The following is a 22,692-nucleotide window of genomic DNA, read 5'->3' as shown; positions in this document are numbered from 1 at the left end:
GCCCGGACGGGCAGGGGTACCTTTACCTTTATTATAATTATCAGGCCAATGCAGAGCTTGTCTGTGGTTCTCGGTCATCTGGGGATAACAGGGTGTTCCTGGCATGGCAGCGTAAGTCTGGCGGGGCCCCCTGGACAGCTTATCATTCGGAAGCCCAGGGCAAGTTTCCCCAGCTGCCCCTCCCACCCTTTGCACGGGCCTGAATAGTATTATTATTAAATTTGTATACTGCCTGAAATATACTCGGAGTCGAGAGTGGATTTCATGCTCTTTATTCAGCTCATAGCGGTGAGGAGGAATGGAAGTTCCCCCAGAATGTCTGCTTTATATACATTATTTACACAATGGGCCCCACGTGACTGGCTAATTCCAGGATTCACCTGTAGGCCAATCAGGTTGCGGATTCACTTCCACCTGGAGCTGGATTGGGTGGCTCCTGTGGACCAATCAGACTCCTGCATTCTGGACCCTATTATTCTAGGACCAATCAGACTGCTGCCTTTTGGATCCTATTCAACTCAGTACATAACACTGCCCTTCCCGAAGATCTTACGGCAGTTCACAACATAAAAAATACAAAATGAAAACACAAAATACATAATAAAATCCTACAGTGGTACCTTGGTTAAGAACTTAATTCGTTTCGGAGGTCTGTTCTTAACCAGAAACTGTTCTTAACCTGAAGCACCACTTTAGCTAATGGGGCCTCCCGCTGCCGCCTTGCGATTTCTGTTTCCATCCTGAGGTAAAGTTCTTAACCCGAGGTACTATTTCTGGGTTAGTGGAGTCTGTAACTTGAAGCGTCTGTAACCTGAGGTACCACTGTCTTTCTTGTTTCTCAAGGGAAAAGGGTCTGCCTTGGTGAAGGTTTGGCCCGTATGGAGCTCTTCCTATTCTTCACAGCGGTGTTGCAAAACTTCCACCTAAAATCCCTCCAGGAGAGGGAGGAAATAGACATTTCAGCGGATGTGCGAGGCAGTTCAAAGCTTCCCCGGCCTTATAATCTTTGCGTGGTTCCACGGTAAATGGTCCCTGCTGCATGAGCACTGAAATATTTGGGGGTTTGCAGGTGCCTCTTCTATGTCTCTCTCTCTGATTGGGAGATAATATTAACACAAAGAAGGTTCGTGGCTGGAAAACTGCTTTGAAAATCACTGTGACTAAAGTGTGTTATGTGTAGAACTCAATATAAAAGGAGTCTGCCCTGCTTGTGCTTCTTCTGTTTTTGATTTTTCTCATGGTAGTGTTGTAAATAAAAATATGCCCTTTTCCCCTTATGGGGTATCCAAGAGCCCATATAGAGTCCTTACATAGGTTCCCTATTGGTAGGAGAGAATAACAGAGGCCAACCAGAGAATATTGAGAAGCAAAGCAGCTAGTAAGCTTGATCTTTGTTGATCTGTTGCAACAGGGTGCTCCCCTCACACGCAGGAAAGGAGGAGGATCCAGAAAAATGGTGTGCAAGGCCTTATAAAGACAATTGAAATTGCCACCCTGTAGATCAAGACCACCCCCAGAAACATCATACATACATCACAGAAGGGGTGTAACCTAAGACCACCCCTCAGATACATCACAGAAAAGGTGGTCTTAAAACAGAAATTTCAATATTGTTTTTCTCTTGTTCTTGTTTATCTCCTGTCTGGCAGGTTACTTGATTGGATTGCCTGCAGAGCCTGGCCAGTCTTTTGTAGTGATAAATACTTAGTTCCTGGGCCATGTCACACGCTCATAACCCTATTCAAACACAGACATACCCTTAAGACAGGATTTGTGAAGGAAAAGACAATGGGGAGGCTTTTCCAGTTTGACCTTGCAGAGAAAAATTTGCTCAATTTAGGAATCAAAATGGTTCCAGGTTGCCCTTCCTGTGTATGTGCGGTTATGAACATTACCATATATCTAAGACCTCAAAATTCCTATCACAGTAGAAAAAGAAAAGAGTATTAACCAGGAGAAGAAAGCAACAAATAGGTGAGGTGGCTCACTCAATATTTTATTCTGTGGGAGAAACGCAGAATGTCTTAAGAGGAGAATTTAAGATCTTTATAGAAGATATATGTGAGTACACAGACACATTGGAGGAAGTGCCTGGGGTATGCAGCGTTCTGCATGCTTCAGTTTAGTCTAAACACCTTCTCTCTGTCTCTGAATGGAAGATAACACAGTACATACCGGTACCTTGGCTGTGAGTCCTGGAAGACCTGCTCGCTGCCTTGCAGGATTTTCCCCACCTTGCTTGGCAGGGCAAGGCCCTGACTGACTCCAGCTCCAAGAGCTGTGGCTGCTGAGGAGGCCAGAGGCCATCTGTAGTGCAGAACCAGGTCATCAAGCCTGATCCTGAGCTTCCACAACTGCCACCAGCCATGAACCACCCCATAAAACGCAGTAATCTAACCTAGAAGTTAACAGCAGAAGTCGGCTGAAGCCTTGTTTTTCTGCAATGGGTGGAGATGGAATTAAAATTGGGGTTTCACCCTGACACAGGGCTCATCCACACTTCTGTTTCCCCATGTTTTCTAGCCATGGGGCTGAGAGGTTTTTGGTTTCCCTCACGGCTTTCCCTGGGAAAACCCCCTGCTCCCCCCTGTATCATAACAAACATCAACCAGGTTTTCTGCATTGCATCCATTGCATTTTTCAACAAAGACTTTGCTGAAGAAACATAGGAAGGCAACAGGGAAAACCCAGAGGAATCTTCTGGGTTTAGATGTCACCGCTGATGAATTACTATTTTCTCAGTCAGCAGCTGGGATCGAGCAACGGGAGCTCACCCAGGGATTCGAACTGTCGACCTTCTGATCAGCAAGCCCTAGGCTCTGTGGTTTAGACCACAACGCCACCTGCTGGTAGTCCAGTATAAATCCCTTGAGAATGCATTATTATTGCATAAATGGCATGCTGCAGAATACACCCACAAAAAAGCACCAGTCTGGGGAGCAATCTTAAATTCCAGACAACAAAGCATAGTTCAGAAATGGCAGGTGCTGCCCCACTTCATCAGTAGCCGGAGAGGGAGACACCATATCAGTAACACTGACCAAAAACCAGTTCCGAGAACAATCTTGACTTCCATACAACAAAGGTTCATTGTCATCATGTTAAAGAAAAGCCATCCAAAGACTAAAGATTTGGGAGTACCGCCTTCTGTTGCTGGGAAAACAAAAGAAAGTAATTATTAAATTGTTTAAAGCAAAGCAGAAAGCTTGATTGATGGTGGAAATAAAGATTTCAATGGATGATAGAAATTCCAGTATCATTTTTTGTTCCCTGCCACTAAAGAACATGAGAAAATGAAAGTGGAGCAATCATTGCTAGTTGTGAGAAAAAGAATACGAAGCAGGAACACAAGAAGTGTGAAGGTGCCCCGTCTCCCTTGATTAATATGATTCGATAAATATATGAATCAATGGTACAATTGCCCTTGGAATACTATGTGCGATTCTGTTTGCCTGACCTCCAAAAGGAAATTGTAGAACTGGAGAAAGTTGTTATTATTATTAACAACAACAACAATTTACTTATACCTCAGCTTTCCCCCCTGACAGGGACTCAAGGCAGCTTTTGGATAAAATAAAACAATTAAACATTAATAAAATTAAAACCCCACCCACCCCACCCACATCACATACAATCACAGCTAAAGCAGAACGGCAGCAGCCCGTTTGTTAAAAGCAGTCGGTTTCCAAAATGGAAGTCAGTGCAATTGAAATGAAACTAAGCTTTCTCCAGGGCAGGAGTGTTTCTCTGTGGGATGACAGCAGGGGGGAAATCAACGAGTAGAATTGTTTTAAGAGGGCTTTTTCCCTAGGGGATACTGAAGGGCACGCAGTACCCGTACCCCTCTCTCTCTTGCTTAAAAAATGTGGTACTTAGTGTAACAATTTCATGGTGAGTACCGGCACCTATTTTTCTAGGAAAAAAGCATTAGTTTTAAGAGTTGTCTTAAATGTCAGAGCTCAAGTTTTTTTATTTTTTGGAAGGAGGTAAGAGGCGATAGGCAGATCCTCTGGATACTGGGGGAAGTTGAATTTCTCAGAAATTTCAGAGTGTAGGGTTGGCTCAGCTATGTCCAGACCAGCAGTGGGGCATCTTCAATTAGGCCTATCAGACTTTACCTTTTGGCCCCGGAAGCCCTTTTGGCCAAGCCAGACATCCCACCCTACCTTTGGCATCATGCATGATGTCAGGTGTGGGGCAGTGTGGTATGCCCCACCAAAGGACATTGCGACAAACATTGTCTCAAGAAGGACACTGACAAACTGGAACGTGTCCAGAGGAGGGCAACCAAAATGGTCAAAGGCCTGGAAACGATGCCTTTTGAGGAACGGCTAAGGGAGCTGGGCATGTTTAGCCTGGAGAAGAGGAGGTTAAGGGGTGATATGATAGCCATGTTCAAATATATAAAAGGATGTCACATAGAGGAGGGAGAAAGGTTGTTTTCTGCTGCTCCAGAGAAGCGGACACGGAGCAATGGATCCAAACTACAAGAAAGAAGATTCCACCTAAACATTAGGAAGAACTTCCTGACAGTAAGAGCTGTTCGACAGTGGAATTTGCTGCCAAGGAGTGTGGTGGAGTCTCCTGCTTTGGAGGTCTTTAAGCAGAGGCTTGACAACCATATGTCAGGAGTGCTCTGATGGTGTTTCCTGCTTGGCAGGGGGTTGGACTCGATGGCCCTTGTGGTCTCTTCCAACTCTAGGATTCTATGATCTGCAAACAACAACATCCTGGAGATCCTGGGCCTCGGGGAGAAAAGGCTGGCCTTGAATTTCAGTAAGGCTCAGAAGCTCTGTGCCTGGTATGACCTCACTGGATACAGTCCTCTAGAGTCGCCTCTGCGCGCTGAACCCAGAGGCGCTGCTATTGCTGGGAACAGACTCAGCCTCCCCTATGCAGCAAAGGTCTGGTCAATGAACAGCCCAAATACGTGAAACTATGTAGACTTTCTCCCCAAAATAATGTCACTGAATGAATTTTTCTTCACTCAGATCATTGCCCTGGGGCAATCATTGGGGGGGGGGATTAACCTCTCTAGTCACGAGGAGTGTCCTCTGTTGCCTTCCTTGCTGATACCAATGTGGAGAGGACACCAAAGTGCGCTGGCAAAACTCATAATAAATAAGTTATGCAAACTTACCTTTATCCCTGTTATCCTTAACACAGGCTAATTCGTGGAAAATAGTTAATCTTTAAATGAGTTCAGGCTCCTTGGATTTATAGGCAGAGCTTCGGATGCCCATCCACTTCTTTGCGGAACCAAAGTACCAGGAGCAGCAAAGTCAACGACGGCCGTCAGCTCCCAAATGGGCCTCTTTGGAGTGTTGCCCTTCTTGCTGGTCTCCTGCATCACCTTCTTGCTTATCCTAATCCGGAGGAGAGGTGCCACAAAGGGCAAGCTGCCCCCAGGCCCCACCCCGTTGCCTTTGCTGGGCAATTTGCTCCAGTTGGATGTTCGGAACATCGTAACATCTTTTCAGAAGGTGAGTGTGGGTCTCTGCTGCCAGCAGGGCTGGGGGCTGCTATGTGAAGGAGGTGTCCCAGTGCCATTCGGAGTGGAAGAGGAGCAGCTACCCCTAGGCAGGATTTGTTACTGCGGAAAAAGAGGAAACGGCCTTATACAGATTCAGACTATTGAGTCATCTAGTCATGTTTTCTTCTGCTCTGCACTGTCCGGCAGTAGCTCTCCAGGGTTTTAGATGGCAGGGACTGGACCTGGCTCCTTCTGCATGCAAAGCATGTGGTCTTCCACTGAATCACACTGTGCTGGTCCCAGGGGGGTTACCGTGCGGCGTGGTCTGAGTCCGGTCCTGGGTCGAGGGTCTGGAGGCTGTCTGTCAAGGGCGAAGCGGGGTCCAAGGCAAGGAGCCGGGCGTGGTCAGGAACTCCGGAAGAACAGGTCAGGGTGCTGACAGGAACAGGTTTCCAGCGATGTTGCTCCTGCAACCTGGGACTGGGCTGACTGGCCTTTATCTCCTCTAAGGCCTTGTAGCACGTGAAAGTTAGTGGTTTTGGCAAAGTGCAAAAATAAGGATCAAACAGATGCAGCAATGGAGAATAAGAAGGTGAAGTTTATTGCCAGGCTATAAGGACCCAGTTGGAATATCTTCCAAAGAACTGGGACCCCGATTGACAGAAATCCAGGGGTCTTTATACCTGAGCAAATCACAGCAAATCATAGATCATAAGACAATCATGAGGGACTCATAATATTGTCAGCAAGAATCAGCCAATCAGCAAGCAGTTGTCACGCTACCTCTCCTGGTCTAGCACTGGATTCTAGTTCTGCTTTCCGATGCTTGTGGTGACGCTCTGTCTAACCTTTCCCCTAATTATGACAGGACAGGGAGCTTGGACATTTTGTGGCTTTGCTCTTCCTGTTCTGTGGATTTATTTAGCCTGTATCTGAGGGGAATTTGTACCAGAATCTCTGATTCATGTCTTTCCCCTTTGTCCGGGGTACACAGATGTTTTTAGGGGAAAGGTCGGTTCCTAACTTTGCTGTTTCAAGCAGTTTGCAGTTAGCTAAGGCACAGCTTCCCTTTTGATTCAAAATGGATTATAAAGTACTGTAATCCTTGATTTGTGTAAACATATATGGATATATATTGAATATATTGATTACTGATAACTGATTATATGGATAGCATAGGGGTAGCCCTTCTTCCTTGCCCTCAGCCTAGGGCGGTCCTGGCCCACAGGTGACTCACCTCTCCTGGCCTGGAGGCGAGCACTCCTGCGGGAACTTAGTTCCCTCTGCCTCTCTGCCCTGAGCCTCTGCAGCTCAGGAGAGGCTGGAGGGTTACTGGACCTAGAGGCAACCTCACCTTCCCCTGACAGGGCTGGGAGAGGAGCATCTGCAGGCAATGGGTCCTCAATCACCTCCGAAGCCAGAGTGGATTCAGCTGGTGTCTGCTCCTGAGGTGCGGGCCCTTCAGATTGAAGCCCCTGCCCCAGCTCAGCCGGCCCTGGAGGTGGGGACTCCTCACGCTGTTGCTTTCCATCCAAGTATCAGGTGTGTTCTTTGCCTCTTGGCAGTTCCAGGAGCAGTATGGCTCAGTCTTCACTGTCTACATGGGCTCCCGGCCAATTGTGGTGCTGTGCGGTTATGGAACCATAAAGGAAGCACTCATAGATAATGCAGAAGCATTTGGAGGGAGAGGACCGATGATGGGTGTGGATGAAAGCATCAGGGATTATGGTAAGTGGCAGCTTGAAAATAGAGTGTTTGTAGCAGAAATGAATGCAACCGAAAGCTGGGATGGGATAAATTTATCTTGCAATATTAGAGGAAGGGCCATAGCTCAGTGTCAAGAGTACCTGCTCTGAATGCCGAATGTCCCAGCTACAGTCTCTGGCATTTACTTGAAACAATGGAGAGCCGGTGCCAGTCAGTATACTGAGCTGGATGGACCACATGCCTGACTCGATAGAAGGCAGCTTTCTATGATCCCTGTCTTTTTCTTCTTATTTTTGAACATTATCCATATAAACCCAATAATAAAATAGAACTTTATGAGTCAAATATATAAAAAGTAAATCAAACCAAGCCCAGCCCAGCCTGGGATTCTACATTCACAAGAAGCAATAATAAAGCAATTTATCTGGATATTTGCGATGAGATAACATACAAGTGGAGAGTACCATCATAATAAATGAGAAAACAAGAGGTGTGGTGCACTTGATTTACAAGATATACCAAAACATGAACCTACAGTGGTGCCCCGCAAGACGAATGCCTCGCAAGACGGAAAACCCGCTAGACGAAAGGGTTTTCCGTTTTTGAGCTGCTTCACAAGACGAATTTCCCTATGGGCTTGCTTTGCAAGACGAAAACGTCTTGCAAGTCTTGAGATTTTTTTCGCTCCCCCCTTTTTCTAAGCTGCTAAGCCGCTAATAGCCTTTTAGCAGCTAAGCTGCTAAGCCGCTAAGCCTTTAATAGCTGCTAAACCGCTAATAGCGCTAAGATGCTAATAGGGTTGCTTCGCAAGACGAAAAAACCGCTAGACGAAGAGACTCATGGAATGGATTAATTTCGTCTTGCAAGGCACCACTGTATAACTGAAGCCACCAGAGGGAGAAGGAGCACTGTGATTCTATAATTTAATATAGCTCAGGACTACTTTTAGCCTGAAAATTGCATTCCACTATAGGAAACTTTTCAGTGATGTGAATAACTGTGGTAAGTGGTGCTGGAGCCTTTCCTCCTTCCTTCCTTCCTTCCTTCCTTCCTTCCTTCCTTCCTTCCTTCCTCCCTCCCTCCCTCCCTCCCTCCCTCCCTCCCTCCCTCCCTCCCCCCTTTCGCCTTCTTTCTGCCACACACACTTCATCCTTCCATCTGTTATCAGTATTTTCTGAGCTAGATGGACTAAGTGGTCTGACTCAGTATTCCTGCATTCCTGCATGGCAGGGGGTTAGACTAGAACAGGGGTGTCAAACTCAAATTCATTGGGGGCCGCATCAGCAGTTTGGTCACCCTCAAAGGGCCGGTTGTATCTGTAGGACTTACAGTACAGGAGAGAAGGGTTCAGGCAGCCGTTGGATCTGTCACATCACAGGATGGCATGCGCTCAATATAAAAACAAGTGGAGGTTTCCTGTGTAGAACGGCCGGCGCCGCTAGAGGGCAGACGTTCTCTGGCTTGTAGGCTGAAGCGCATGCGGCTTTCTTGTGTCAAAAAAAAAAAAAAAAAAAGGCGAGAATAAAAGGTGAAGGCTGGCGGCCGCCGGCGGCTACACGGGCCACATGACGAGGTCTGGCGGGCCGGATTTGGCCCGCGGGCCTTGTGTTTGACACCCGTGGACTAGACGTTCATGGGGATCCCTTCCAACTCTATCATTCTAAGGCAGCTTTCCTATCTTCCTTTTCTAGGGATGGGGGAGAAATTAGACTCACTTTCGATTTTCTCACTTTCCAGTGTTCTCACTTTCCCCCATTTCACTCCTAGGAATGGCAAGGTCAACCAATTTGGCTTTTCTAGACTTCTCATTTTTCCACTTGTCCACATTTTCACACCACTTTTCTTTAAAAACAGCAACAAACCTCTCCAAAATTCTCCAGTGTTTTAGTTCGGATTTCTCCTAGTAAGCACATTTTTGTGTGCCATTGTGACTAATGTACACATTTTATCATTGCAAGCAATTTCCCCCAATACAATGCATTTTGATGTTGTTTTCACTGTTTCATGAATATATTTTAATGTCTGCTTTCCACTGTTTTTATAAATATTGGCTGGAGAACCGCACTGCAAAATTTGGACAAGTGCGGATTTTGAAGTGTGGCTGTGTTTCAGCTCTCCTATTGTTTTGCAAAGTATAAATGAGTGTGAATTAAATGTGAACCGAATCCTATTTAATGTAGGTAAGCTGCTTCTTCTCTCTCCCTTCACAGCTGCCTCTTCCTCCCTGCCCTCATTCTCAACTTCTCTCTCTCCATCTTCCATTTCTTTCCTGTTACCATTTGCACCAATGGAAGCCACTGGAAAGCCGAACTCTTGTTGGGATGGTTGGGAAGTCCGAAGAAGGAGAGCCATAGGCCTGGTGGTTGATTCCTGCGGTCCAGAGGCCTGCTGCCCTGGAGCTGATTCAAGGGGGTGAAATTATGCCGAAAGTCTGCTTCCCCTCAGCTCATGCCAACTGTCCCTCCATCTTTCTGTGCGGTGACTTCCATGCCAGGGCTTCCTCTATAACTGCTGCAATGCAGGGGGTTGGACTAGAGGACCCCTGGGGTCCCTTCCATGTCTACAATACTGTGATTCTATCCCTCTTCATCTCAGAGAAACCAGAAACACATTGCTTTTTCCACTGTTCTCTGTGTGGCCCTTCCCTTCCATCTTCTTTTGGACCGGACTTGTAGTGAAGAAAATGTCCCCCCGGCACATATGGCTGCCCCTGTGAGAATGGGATTGTTAAACTAGAGGGAGGCTCTGTGTGCCATTGTTTTCCGTGTAGCGCCTCCATCTTTTCTCCCCCAGTCTTCTGCCTTTTTTGTGGCGTTTTCTCCATATCCAGGCGTGGTTTCCACCAACGGAGAACGGTGGAGGCAGCTGCGTCGCTTCTCCCTCACAACCCTGAGGAACTTTGGGATGGGGAAGAGATCCATCGAGGAGCGGATCCAGGAGGAGGCCCAGTTCCTGGTGGAAGCGCTGAGGAAAACGGAAGGTGAACGTTTCCCCTCAGAAGGGGTGTGCTTTTGGACATTGTCGCAGCAGGAGGCGAGGAAAACGATGTTGTAACTGAGGAATGGCCGCGCATCCTGCCAAAACAGCCGCCATGCTTTCCTCACAATCGTTCAGTCCCTTGTCAGATAAGTGGGTCCGGCTTTCCTCCTTTGCACCTGCCGCTTTGCCCACAGAGTTTGTCATCTGGTTTCAGGAGATGGTTAGTCCCTTAGGAAGATTGTGGCATATACAGTGGTACCTTGGGTTACATACGCTTCAGGTTACATACGCTTCAGGTTACAGACTCCGCTAACCCAGAAATAGTGCTTCAGGTTAAGAACTTTGCTTCAGAATAAGAACAGCAATCGTGCTCCAGCGGCGCGGCGGCAGCAGGAGGCCCCATTAGCTAAAGTGGTGCTTCAGGTTAAGAACAGTTTCAGGTTAAGAACGGACCTCCAGAACGAATTACCGCATTTTTCGCCCTATAGGACACACTTCCCCCCCTCCAAAAATGAAGGGGAAATCTGGGTGCGTCCTATGGGGCGAATGCAGGCTTTCGCTGAAGCTTGGAGAGCGAGAGGGGTCGCTTCAGGCTTCAGGAAGACATCCGCAGCCTAGGCAGCCCTGCGGGAATTCCCGCAGGGCTGTCTAGGCTGCGGATAGTAGCTTGCTTCCCGGAGTGCCGGGCGCGCTGAAAGCAGAGTGCCCGGCGCTTCGGGAACACCTCCGCAGCCTGCCGCCCGGTGCAAGGGGCGCCCAGAAGCAGAGCGCCCCACGCGCCGGACAGACATCCACAGCGTGGGGGGCCCTGCAGGAGTTCCCCGCAAGGCTCCCCACGCTGCGGATGGCAGCCTGCCACCCGGTGGGCATGGCGCCCTGAAGCAGGGCGCCCCTCGCGCCAGACAGATATCGGCCAGCCCCACAAGCTCGGGGGACAGCAGGGAGGCGCAGCGCCGCCATCCCGCTGTTCCTCGACCTGGTTCGGTTTCCCCGACCTGCTTTTGGGGGGGAAATAAAGGAAAGATTTTTTTCCTTTATTTCCCCCCCAAAAAACTAGGTGCGTCCTATGGGACGGAGCGTCCTATGGGACGAAAAATACGGAAAGTACTTAACCCGAGGTACCACTGTAAAGGATCGCCTTCCTCCTTGTCTTCCAGCCCAGATGTGCAAAAAAGGGTTTAATCACCACAGAGGGGTCAATTGCGGTGCCAGATTCTGTGGTTTTCTGAGCACCCGGCGCCTTCCCTCAGAAACTCAGCCAGATGAGTGGGGTATAAATAATAAATTATCATCATTATTATAAACCATGGCAACCTAAGGCCTGGGGGCTGGATCCGGCCCAATCGCCTTCTCAATCTGGCCCACGGACAGTCCGGGAAGCAGCGTGTTTTTACATGAGCAGGATGTGTCTAGGGGCCTAGGGGCATAGGAATTCGTTCATTTCTCCCTCATAAAATATAGTCTGGCCCCCGACAAGGTCTGAGGGACAGTGGACCGGCCCCCTGCTGAAAAAATTTCCTGAGCCCTGTATAAACCTTGGGCTTGTCTGCCTCCGTTCCCTCTTCCCTCAGAGACTCCAGGGGTGAGACATCTGGTGAGGAACCAAACGAGTCCCAGGATTGTTTCTGTGGAGAAATAAGACCCATTTTTCTTTCTCCTCAGACCAGACAAGGGATGTAAGCAAACTAAGCAGAGGCAATGGAGCCGTCCTCTTGCGGAGTCCTTTTCCCGCCTTTCCCGCTCCCCTGCCATGAAGAGGCTAGATGAACGCCAGGCTCAAAATGGCCGCCTTTCTGCCAGGAGCTGCCTCTTCCTTTCTCCCTTTCTCTCTCTCCTCAAGGCCTGGAGGGTCAGGGGAGCCTTTCCAAGGCCATGGGCCTATAGAGGGCCACAGGAGTTGCCTCAGGATTTTGTTTTTTAAGGAGGATTTAAGGCGGATTCTCCTGCCCTCTCCCCCCGCCCCCAGAGTAAGCCCTGCTCAACCATCCAAAATAAATGAATGACTAGACATGCCTTGTTCTGGAATAAATTAATCACTAAACATGCCTCACGAGTCCCTGAGGAATTTGGAAGTTCCCCCCTAGAGGATGGCTTGGAATTGCCTTGCTGGGTGCAACTGCAAGATGGCCTTGAAAAGGCAAAGCTGCCTCTCTTTTACCACAGCTTTCCAAGTCATTGTCTTAAGGATCTCTTGAAATTCACATATGTAGCCTTTTTAGGCCCTTTAAACCATGGGTAGGAAAAATGTTGCACCCGAGCTGGGACGAAAAGGAGCCAAACGACACCAAGGGGTTGAATCCAGAGAAAGAGCTTTATTCTGCCATCCCGGGTGGGCAGAGGAGCAAGTGTGATAAATCACAAACAAGCACGAAGTTCACAGGCATTGCACAGAGTTTATATCCCCCTTTCTAGTTCCCTCCCCCTTCTTCAAGAGTCCTGCCCAGGAGTTCCTCTGAGCACGAACAGAAAGCTGTCTTGGGATCATTTTTGGATTTCCCCCAGGGTTTTCAGAGTGTTCCCGTTGTTTCATTCTTGTGCTTTGGCTTGGTTCCCGGACAGAAAGCAAGTTGCAATGTGGTTCTTTAGCAAGGCCAAAGGCTCTGAGAAAGGCCTGAGAAGACAAGGGGCTCTGTTCTCTACAGTGGTGCCCCGCAAGACGAATGCCTCGCAAGACGGAAAACTCGCTAGACAAAAGAGTTTTCCGTTTTGGAGGTGCTTCGCAAAACAAATCTCCTATGGGCTTGCTTCGCAAGACGACAATGTCTTGCGAGTTCCTGCGGGTTTTTTTTCCTCCCCCCCCTTTTTCTAAGCCGCTAAGCCGCTTATCAGCTGAACTGATCAGCAGATAAGCCGCTAAAAGCCGCTAATAGCGCTAATCCGCTAATCCGTCAATGGGCTTGCTTCGCAAGACGAAAAAACCGCTGGACGAAGAGAATCACAGAACGGATTCTTTTCGTCTTGCGAGGCACCACTGTACCTTGTTACAATCTTTTTTTTTAGTTACAGCAAGCGCGGAATGCTTAGCTAATGTATTTTGTCTTAGAGGAAAATGCAGTTTTTAAAATGCTCGAGGCGAGGCTTTTGAGGCCTGGCTGGGGGGGAATTCACAGACAGTTTTTAGGGCTTTCTGGGGTAACCCTAACTGTACCCCTTCACCATATAGAGTTTCATTTTCTGGGGCACAGTTTGCCCATGAGGGTGGATATAACCCTCTGTGTTTTCTGCCTACGCCTTGACAGTTTAATATTAAATAAGAGTGCATTCTTTAAATGTAAAATAATTTTTCTTCTTTCCTTTCTCTGTCCCTCTGGAAAGTTTTTAATAGAATTGAGGAGAATTTCTATATCTTGCCTAATTAAGAGGAAGGACAGCCCCCAAGCTTTCTAGTATTCCACGGCATGGCGAGATCCTGACCATGTGCAGAGGTTTATTTGGCTTCATCTAGCTGGAGAAGCATCGTTTGCATATTTCTGGATGCTGTTAAAACATTCAGGAGCTATTTTTAGCTAAATGCACCAGTGTCCATTGTTGTTGTTTGTTGTTTATTCGTTTAGTCGTGTCCGCCTCTTCGTGACCCCCTGGACCAGAGCACGCCAGGCACTCCTGTCTTCCACTGCCTCCCGCAGTTTGGTCAGACTCATGTTTGTAGATTCGAGAACACTGTCCATCCATCTCGTCCAATCCTCTGGCCACTGCTGAGTTTTCCAAATTTGCTGGCATATTGAATGTAGCACCTTAACAGCATCATTGTTTAAAATTTTAAATAGTTCAGCTGGAATATCATCACTTCCACTGGCCTTGTTGTTAGCAGTGCTTTCTAAGGCCCATTTGACTTCACTCTCCAGGATGTCTGGCTCAAGGTCAGGAACATCCATATCTTTCTGGTATAATTCCTCTGTGTTTACTCCATGGACAAAAGCAACAGGCATATAAAAGTGTCCATTAGGTATATTATTTCTCCTGAGGAAGGCAGCCCTGCTTAGGGAAATTTTTAATGTTGGATGTTTTATTGTGTTTTTAATATTTTTTTGGGAGCTGCCAGAGTGGCTGGAGAAACCCAGCCAGATGGGTGGGGTATAAGTAAATTATTACTATTACTATTACTATTACTATTACTATTACTATTACTATTACTATTACTATTACTATTACTCCTTTAAACCACAGGATGCATCCTGGCATCTTAGGTGATGTTGTCCCCATTTTCCACCTCCGCAGGGCACCCATTTGATCCGACCTTCTACCTCAGCCATGCCGTCTCCAATGTTATCTGCTCTGTGGTTTTTGGCCAGCGGTTCGAATATGAAGACAAACAGTTTGTCTTTTTACTTGATGTGATCAACAAATCCTTCCGGCTCGTGAATTCCGCACCATCGCAGGTAATGGAGGCACCTGCTCACCTGGGACAAGAGAATGCATCCATAGCCTCCCGTAACCTGGTTATTTCATGCCCTCCACTTTTTAAAGAAATGGCTCATTTTTATTTGGGTGTGGGTTGGGAGGGCATAGTACAGGGCCTGGGCATTAAGGGGTCCAGACCATGGGGTGCAAGACAATGAGGAAGCTTAGACAGTTATGTCTGTTATTTTTCTTCAAAGATGAAGAATTTTTTCCCAGGCCTGATGCGGATCCTGCCCGGGCCTCACCAAGAAGCGCCCAAGTACACGAAGGAGTTAATGAACTTCATCTCTCAGAGGGTCGAGATGCACAAGGAGTCCTTCGATCCAAATTGCCCCCGGGACTTCATTGACTGTTTCCTGGCCAAAATGAAGCAGGTACTTGTTGGGGGGAACCGTGTGTCTCCCAGTTATTGGAGGTTGACCTTTCTCACCAGTCTTTGTTCTGACATAAAGGGCTCATCCAGACTTCCTTTTGTTCTGCATTTCTAGGCACAGGTCCACACTTGAAAGCACTGTGTCTAAATGCCCCCCCTTTTTTCTTTTTGGTCCTATGATTTCTCCGTTACAATCTACTCTTTGCCAATGAATCGGAGCAAACAGCAATCCATGGAAAAACCCAAATTGCCATTTGTTCTGGTCCAGCATCAGGGGCGGAGCAAGGGGTGTGCGGTGGGTGTGGACCGCCCTGGGTGTCACCACTGAGGGGGGTGACAAAATGCTGGGCGGCACTCACCATGGGGCTTGCAGTGCGCCCAAGCCACGCATTTCTCCTGGGAGAGACACGGTGGCTTGGGTGCCAGCAGACTCTGCGCTGCCCAAACAGTACACCCGCTGCCTCCCCCCCCAGCTGTAGGGCAGCTGAGTGGGAGGAGGTAGGCAGACTCCGGATGCCCCACGGTGCACCCTGCCCTATGGGCGGCTCGCCCTGCCCCTGGGCACACCGCCCCAGGCGCCTGAGTGGCTTCCTCCACCAATGTCCAGCATTGAAAAGCAGGGAAAGTGGCAGGGCTAACAAACAATCAAAAAGTGGTTGGCCCTGGAGCTTTAAAGCACAGACCTCTGCCTAGAAGGCAAAAGGTAAGTTTGGAAGATCCCCAAGTGTGGCTTCCTTCATGCAAGGGGCATAGAAGAAGAAGAAGAGTTTGGATTTGATATCCCGCCTTTCACTCCCTTTAAGGAGTCTCAACGCGGCTAACATTCTCCTTTCCCTTCCTTCCCCACAACAAACACTCTGTGAGGTGAGTGGGGCTGAGAGACTTCAAAGAAGTGTGACTGGCCCAAGGTCACCCAGCAGCTGCATGTGGAGGAGTGGAGACCCGAACCCGCTTCCCCAGATTACGAGACTACCGCTCTTAACCACTACACCACACTGGCTCTCTCACATAGGATGAGAAAGAGCCCAGAAAGTGAGACGTCTGTGGGACTTACACTGTGCTTTCTCCACTGAAGAATGATGTACACACAAACAGGAAGCATCCGAGGATGATGTTCAAAAAAGAACGTCTCTTTCCCCAAAAGATGGGTTCTTAATTTACATAATTTGCCCAACGTGGTTTGGCCGAAAATGCCTTTGTCAACGGCTTATCCAAAAAGATAATAATATAGTATTTATTAAACTACAGTGGTACCTTGGGTTAACTTAATTTGTTCTGGAGGTCCGTTCTTAACCTGAAACTGTTCTTAACCTGAGGTACCACTTTAGCTAACGGGGACTCCCGCTGCACGATTTCCGTTCTCATCCTGAAGCAAAGTTCTTAACCCCAGGGACTATTTCTGGGTTAGCGGAGTCTGTAACCTGAAGCGTCTGTAACCTGACTGTATTGTTCAACCATACTTTACAAAAGTTTAAAAACTTACAATGGATTAGAATAAAAATTCTATTGAGTCAGATATCTAAGGTGAGGGGGACTAGGAACAGCTGCCATAATACAGTGTAAAAATGAAAAATAGAAAACTAAGGCCAAACACTTCTTGGTTCCTTACCAAACCAATCTTAAAGGTAAAGGTAAAGGGACCCCTGACCATTAGGTCCAGTCGTGACTGGCTCTGGGGTTGCGGTGCTCATCTCGCTTTATTGGCGGAGGAAGCCGGTGTACAGCTTCTGGGTCATGTGGCCAGCATGACTAAGCCGCTTCTGGCGAGCCAGAACAGCGCATGGAAACACTGTTTACCTTCCCGCCGGAGTGGTACCTATTTATCTACTTGCACTTTGACGTGCTTTCGAACTGCTAGGTTGGCAGGAGCAGGGACTGAGCAATGGGAGCTTACCCCGTTGCGGGGATTCGAACCACCAACCTTCTGATCGGCAAGTCCTAGGCTCTGTGGTTTAACCCACAGCGCCACCCGCATCCCAGAATCTCAAAAGTATCTGCTGTTAAAATAAATTGATAGGGCAAAATCTCGTAGGACGACCACCTCAACCTGTACACTTAAATATTTTCTGTCAAGCACAGATGTCTTCATTTTCATTAACTCCTATCCAGTCAATCTCATTCAGGGAATGCATAAATCAAAATATTTCTATATAATAGAGGGTGACAATATACAGCATAATTGATCTTTCATAATTGATCTAAATATACGAAAAGGAAATCCTGCTGGCCGTACACCAGCCTTCCATAAAATATTTGTGTAGGCATGCTGATTGGCTCCTGGTTGTATAACTTGCTCTCTTCTTTCCTCCTCTTCTTCCTCCCTGCGCCAGGAGAAAGAGAACCCAACTTCGGAATTCCGTAATGAGAACTTGGCTGTTACGGTTCTTAACCTGTTCTTTGCAGGGACAGAGACAGTCAGCACCACCCTCAGATACGGGCTTCTCATCCTCCTCCGATACCCAGAGATAGAAGGTGAAAAAACAAGACCAAATCTTCCTCATTCAGTCTTGTTGCCCGTCTTTTGGGTTGCCTTATGGGTTCCTTCCTTGCCAAATAAACCAGGACTCCCTCTTAGCTCTAGCCTATGAAAGTTCCACTGGGACAAAACCCGAACTTTAGCCTGCCCAGGTCCTTTCTTTGATCACCCCGGGGCCAGAACATCTATGGCAAGCACTCCTACTATTCTAGGGTTCACACTGGAACAGTGGTGGTTTGATGTGAAATTGCTGCTGGGAATAAGCTGGAGTAGTTTTAGACCATTCCTAGCAGCTTCTTGAGATGATGGGGCGGGTTGTTGTCTTTTGCATGACTGGAAGGTAGCCGACTGTCCAGTGTTAAGAGAGTCACACCTGTTGCTCCATCCACTTTTGCTCCATCCATTGTCATGTGGTCCCTGAAAGGTTCTATACAAAAGACTACGGTCCCTGCTTTCCAAAAGGTCTTCCTTACCCCCAGTCTAGCCCCTTCTTATCTGTTTTGACTGGCAGCCAGGCTCTCAGGTGGAGAATGGTTCTTTTCATCAGCTTCTACATTAATCCTTTAATTGGAGATGCCAGAAACAGACCCTTCTGTATGCAAAGCATGAGCTCCATTTTGATTTTACTTTCTACACTGTTCTGATATATATCAGAATTGGAGAATAGCCTCTACCAAAGGCATCATGGAACTTTGAAGAAGCACAAACTCAGGATGAAAGGGAGACACGTTTGGCAAATTCTCACCACGATCAACTCCCGCCCAGAAACCTATGTCCCTAATGTGGAAGGATGTGTGGATCCAGAATTGGCCTCCACAGTCACTTACGGACACACTGTTAAGACCATATTCATGGAAGACAATCTTAATCAGCCAAGAGTGATCGCCAAGGAAAGAAAGGCTATCAAAAATCTTTCCTCCTCCTATAAATGCATATATCTAACCACCTCCCACCGCCTGGGTACCACAGTATATCGTTTTAACCCTTCTCTCTTCTTTCCAGCTAAGGTCCAAGAGGAGATTGACCGGGTCATTGGGAGGAACCGCAGCCCCTCCTTAGAGGACCGGAGTCAGATGCCCTTCACGGATGCTGTCATTCATGAGATCCAGCGGTTTGTAGACGTCTCCCCACTGGCACCTCCTCATTTGGTGACCTGTGACACGCATTTCCGGGGCTTCACCATTCCCAAGGTGCGGTGAGCCATGTGGCCAACAGAAGCATTAGTGACAGGTCCAAAATCCTACATGCAGGTGTACAGATGGAGCTGTGCACATGTGTGTTCGCACCCCCCCCCTGTGAAAGAGTAGGAAGCTGCAGTGGCCTAGACCAGGCATAGGCAAACTCCAGCCCTCCAAATGTTTGGGACTACAATTCCCATCATCCGTAGCTAATAGGACCAGTGGTCAGGGGTGATGGGAATTGTAGTCCCGAACATTTGGAGGGCTGGAGTTTGCCTATGCCTGGCCTAGATGGTTGTGCTTCCTCTTTCCGTCATTTACAGGAAGCAGAAGGAGATGTGCGTCTGTGTAGTGCAGCAAACTCGAGGAGTAATCAGTGAGGCAGGATAGCTGTGGTAGAAATGTTGGGATACTGCCAGGGAGACAGAGGCAATCAGGCAGGCCTCCATCGTCGTCTCCGGACGATCACCTGTCTCCCGTGGAAACAGCATCAGTCAATTAGCGACACGAGCCTCAGACACATTCCGAGACTCATGCATGGCCTTCTCAGCACTCTCCGCAACGGAAGATTCAGACAGAAGAGCAGATTTACAGCTTTATTCAACGTAGGTCAGAAGAAAGGAAAAACATGACTGCTTGCATCCGTGTCGAGGAAACAGCCAGAACAAAAGCTATATACAAAACGGAAATTCCAAGCGAGAACAGTGCTGGGAGTAAACAGGCATGTGGCACACAACAATCATGCCTGACTCTTTTAAGGAGGAACGGAAACTATATCCTAACATCAAATCCCGCCTAAAGACAGAAAAGCAGTCCCTCATCACTGTGGAAGGACTTTAGTATGGCAGCAAACTCAGCCACACACAACATCCTGTTATAATTGTGCTGTCTTACCTTAAATAACCTGAGCCATCTCCACTCTTGCCGTTGAGGAGGTTTGAACTAACTATGTTTCTTATTGTATTATTAATGCAGAAAGTTCAAGAGGTTTAAGCTGTAGGTGGGTCTGGCACAGGGCGAAAGGCCAAATGCAGGATAAAGAGGAAACAGAAGGCCCTGAACTGAATCAGTTGCAGTAATAATAAATATTATTATTATTATTATTATTATTATTATTATTATTATTATTATTATTATTATTTCGTATTTCTACTCCACCCATATGGCTGGGTTTCCACTCTGGGCGGCTTTCAACAGAACATTAAAAACATTTAAAACCTTCAAAGTCCATGCCGCCTTTGATAGAGGCTACTCTCCAATTCTGATATATTTTATATATCAGCAACCGTTGCTTTTGGGGTCTCTGTCTTTCCTCTCCAGGGAACCACAGTAGTGCCATTCCTGTCGTCCTGCCTGCATGACCCCCAGCACTTTGAGACACCGAGGAAGTTCAATCCTCAGCACTTCCTGGATGAGAGAGGGTCCTTCAAGAAGAATGAGGCCTCCCTCCCGTTTTCAACAGGTATTGCACATCAGCTTCATGGTAGGGAGGAACGCATGGGAGGGCTGGCTCGGCTAAACCTTAAGAAGGAATTAAGGATGTGAAGGAGGAAAGAAAGAGTGAGAAGGGCAAGGATGTCAGGTTAATTAATAGGAAAATTAGTCTTGGATTGAGCATTGTGTTAGTGTAGCAGGAATCTTTGCGTGGCAAGTCCCCTCCCCCATGTGAAATGAAGACACCGGACACAGTATTTAAGGTTAATGGGCATAAAAGGCCACAACTTTATTGATTACAGAATTGGAAGGTATTGGCCTTAGGCATTGGCTCCTATTGACTACCCGGCATGGGGACCGGGAAGGGTTGTCCACAAGCCATGGGAGTCCTGTTGAAGTACGCCAACTAGGATCCCAACGGGTGTCACCGCTCTGGGGCGTGCCGGAGTCCCTTACCTCCCTAGGTTTCGGACAAGGCAACGCCCCCCCCCGGAGTCCTCTACCGGACTACCCTTTTCTTTTGGGGAAGGTGATGGCGTTTCCTTCCCCCTTTTATTAGCATAACAATTGACCCCTGCCAATGCCTAACCGCCAACACCGAATAAGTTGTGACGTTTGCTACGAGGTAGGCGAAAAAACCAAAAGGCTCGAAGAATGCCAACTTGGAAAAATTCCTACCAGGCCCCTTGCGGCGACCAACCGAAGTCCATAGCAAGGTCAGAGCTACCTAAAACCTAAGGGGTGGGTGGGATGGGGGAAAACCGCTCAGCTGGAAAGGGGCAAAGAGGGCGGTCCCCGGGCGTGCCTAGCCTTAAATAGGCTAGGCCACGCCTCCCTGGTCCGCCGATTGGCGGGCCGAGTCGCAGACACGCCCGGGGATTCCCTAATCTCGCGGGGGCAAAGGCCAGCCCCCGCGTGGAATGTGGGAGGGATTTCTGCCCGCAACCCCCTCTCCTCCCAGGTCGGAAATGGCTTTGCCAATAAAGCAGACACGGGTTCTTCCGAGAAAAGCCTTTATTTGCCGCAGCAGGCTTTTCGTGGGATCTTTTCCCAAAAGCAAAAAGCCCCAACTTCAACCAGAGCTGGGTATTTATAGTACTGAACAAACAACTTGTCACGTGACAGAATAGATGTGCATGTCCAAAGCGAGATTATAAACTGCTACATAAGCAAAAGCTAAAGTCCCAGGAATCCAACCCCCACCAGTACATGATTGTCAACCCTGCTGTAAATAACTCTCGGGCGGGAGGGGGGGGGGAGAATTCTCAAGCAGACTCTGTCTGCTCACAAAGAACCGGTGGGATAGCCATGGACCACTGGGGCAGGTAAATCCCACTGTGTTCTGTGTTCGGATTACATGTAGCCATTTGCACCATGTCCCAGCTGTGAGCTAAATCTTTGTGATTCACCTATTAGCTGTATTCTTGCCCCAATGGGGCAGCCTGCAAAACCATCAGTTTCATAAGGCAACAGATTACCATAACTCCTCTATTAGAAACACACTCAAGGAGTTACAGGGATACACATTATCACATTTATTGTGGCCCTCTGGGCCACCACCATATTCGAAGAATAATGTTTTAAAATTAATATTACTATTAATTGTGAGGCCAGTGCAGAGCTTGTCGATGGCCCGGGGCAGGGGTCCACGGTCAGCTGGGAGTAACACAGGGTGTTCCTGGCATGGCAGCATAAGTCTGGCAGGGCCCCCTGGCCAGCTTATCATTCAGAAGCTCAGGGCAAGTGTTCCCAGCTGCCCCTCCCACCCTTTGCACTGGCCCGCATGTGGAGGAGCGGAGACGCAAACCTAGTTCACCAGATTACGAGTCTACCACTCTTAACCACTATACCATACTGGCTCTCTCACTGGCTTACTATCAAATTTGTATACAGTGGTGCCTCGCAAGACGAAAAGAATCCGTTCTGTGATTCTCTTCGTCTAGCGATTTTTTTGTCTTGCGAAGCAAGCCCATTGACGGATTAGCGGATTAGCGCTATTAGCGGCTTTTAGCGGCTTATCGGATTAGCTGATAAGCGGCTTAGAAAAAGGGGGGGAGGGGAAAAAACCGCAGGAACTCGCAAGACATTGTCGTCTTGCGAAGCAAGCCCATAGGAGATTCGTTTTGCGAAGCACCTCCAAAACGGAAAACTCTTTCGTCTAGCGAGTTTTCCGTCTTGCGAGGCATTCGTCTTGCGGGGCACCACTGTACTGCCCTTCACCCGAAGATCATAGGGCAGTTCACAACATAAAAAATACAAAATGAAAACACAAAATGCATAACAAAATCCTATTTTTTGTTTCTCCAGGGAAAAGGGTCTGCCTTGGCGAAGGTTTGGCCCGTATGGAGCTCTTCCTATTCTTCACAGTGGTGTTGCAAAACTTCCACCTAAAATCCCTCCAGGAGAGGGAGGAAATAGACATTTCAGCGGATGTGCGAGGCAGTTCAAAGCTTCCCCGGCCTTATAATCTTTGCGTGGTTCCACGGTAAATGGTCCCTGCTGCATGAGCACTGAAATATTTGGGGGTTTGCAGGTGCCTCTTCTATGTCTCTCTCTCTGATTGGGAGATAATATGAACACAAAGAAGGTTCGTGGCTGGAAAACTGATTTGAAAATCACTGTGACTAAAGTGTGTTATGTGTAGAACTCAATATAAAAGGAGTCTGCCCTG

The 22,692-nt window shown here is 47.8% G+C and overlaps 2 protein-coding genes and 1 long non-coding RNA gene across 3 annotated transcripts in view; 2 read left to right on the top strand and 1 right to left on the bottom strand.

Moving 5' to 3' along the window:
* LOC310712848 (cytochrome P450 2G1-like) overlaps positions 1 to 1,207 on the top strand; it is an 18,346-nt gene extending 17,139 nt beyond the window's left edge. The window contains exon 9 of the mRNA XM_083516259.1: positions 844 to 1,207. Coding sequence (XP_083372385.1) covers positions 844 to 1,025 — 182 coding nt within the window. The 3' untranslated portion in view covers positions 1,026 to 1,207. The remainder of the gene's footprint in view (positions 1 to 843) is intronic.
* Positions 1 to 19,683, bottom strand: part of LOC310712940 — a 22,842-nt gene extending 3,159 nt beyond the window's left edge. Inside the window, exon 1 of the long non-coding RNA XR_014529022.1 lies at positions 19,456 to 19,683. This is a non-coding gene — a long non-coding RNA (uncharacterized lncRNA). The remainder of the gene's footprint in view (positions 1 to 19,455) is intronic.
* LOC310712847 (cytochrome P450 2G1-like) lies at positions 5,240 to 22,692 on the top strand. Its single transcript, XM_083516258.1, has 9 exons — positions 5,240 to 5,483; positions 7,039 to 7,201; positions 10,011 to 10,160; positions 14,378 to 14,538; positions 14,758 to 14,934; positions 17,264 to 17,405; positions 18,412 to 18,599; positions 19,908 to 20,049; positions 22,329 to 22,692. The coding sequence occupies exons 1-9, from the start codon at positions 5,307 to 5,309 to the stop codon at positions 22,508 to 22,510; spliced, it is 1,482 nt and encodes a 493-aa protein (XP_083372384.1). The 5' UTR covers positions 5,240 to 5,306; the 3' UTR covers positions 22,511 to 22,692.

The sequence above is a fragment of the Podarcis liolepis genome, assembly GCF_965112155.1.
Source record: "Podarcis liolepis genome assembly, chromosome: 7".
In the NCBI taxonomy this organism is placed as follows: domain Eukaryota; kingdom Metazoa; phylum Chordata; class Lepidosauria; order Squamata; family Lacertidae; genus Podarcis; species Podarcis liolepis.
Note: the sequence above shows the minus strand (reverse complement) of the source record. Positions and strands in the feature narration are given on the sequence as shown.

Bases quoted from the DNA above. Each gene is read 5' to 3' on its own strand.
- LOC310712847 (XM_083516258.1), top strand. From the start codon at position 5,307: ATGGGCCTCTTTGGAGTGTTGCCCTTCTTGCTGGTCTCCTGCATCACC. The intron at 5,484-7,038 runs GTGAGTGTGGGT...GCCTCTTGGCAG, and splicing joins TCGTAACATCTTTTCAGAAG to TTCCAGGAGCAGTATGGCTC. The intron at 7,202-10,010 runs GTAAGTGGCAGC...CTCCATATCCAG, and splicing joins TGAAAGCATCAGGGATTATG to GCGTGGTTTCCACCAACGGA.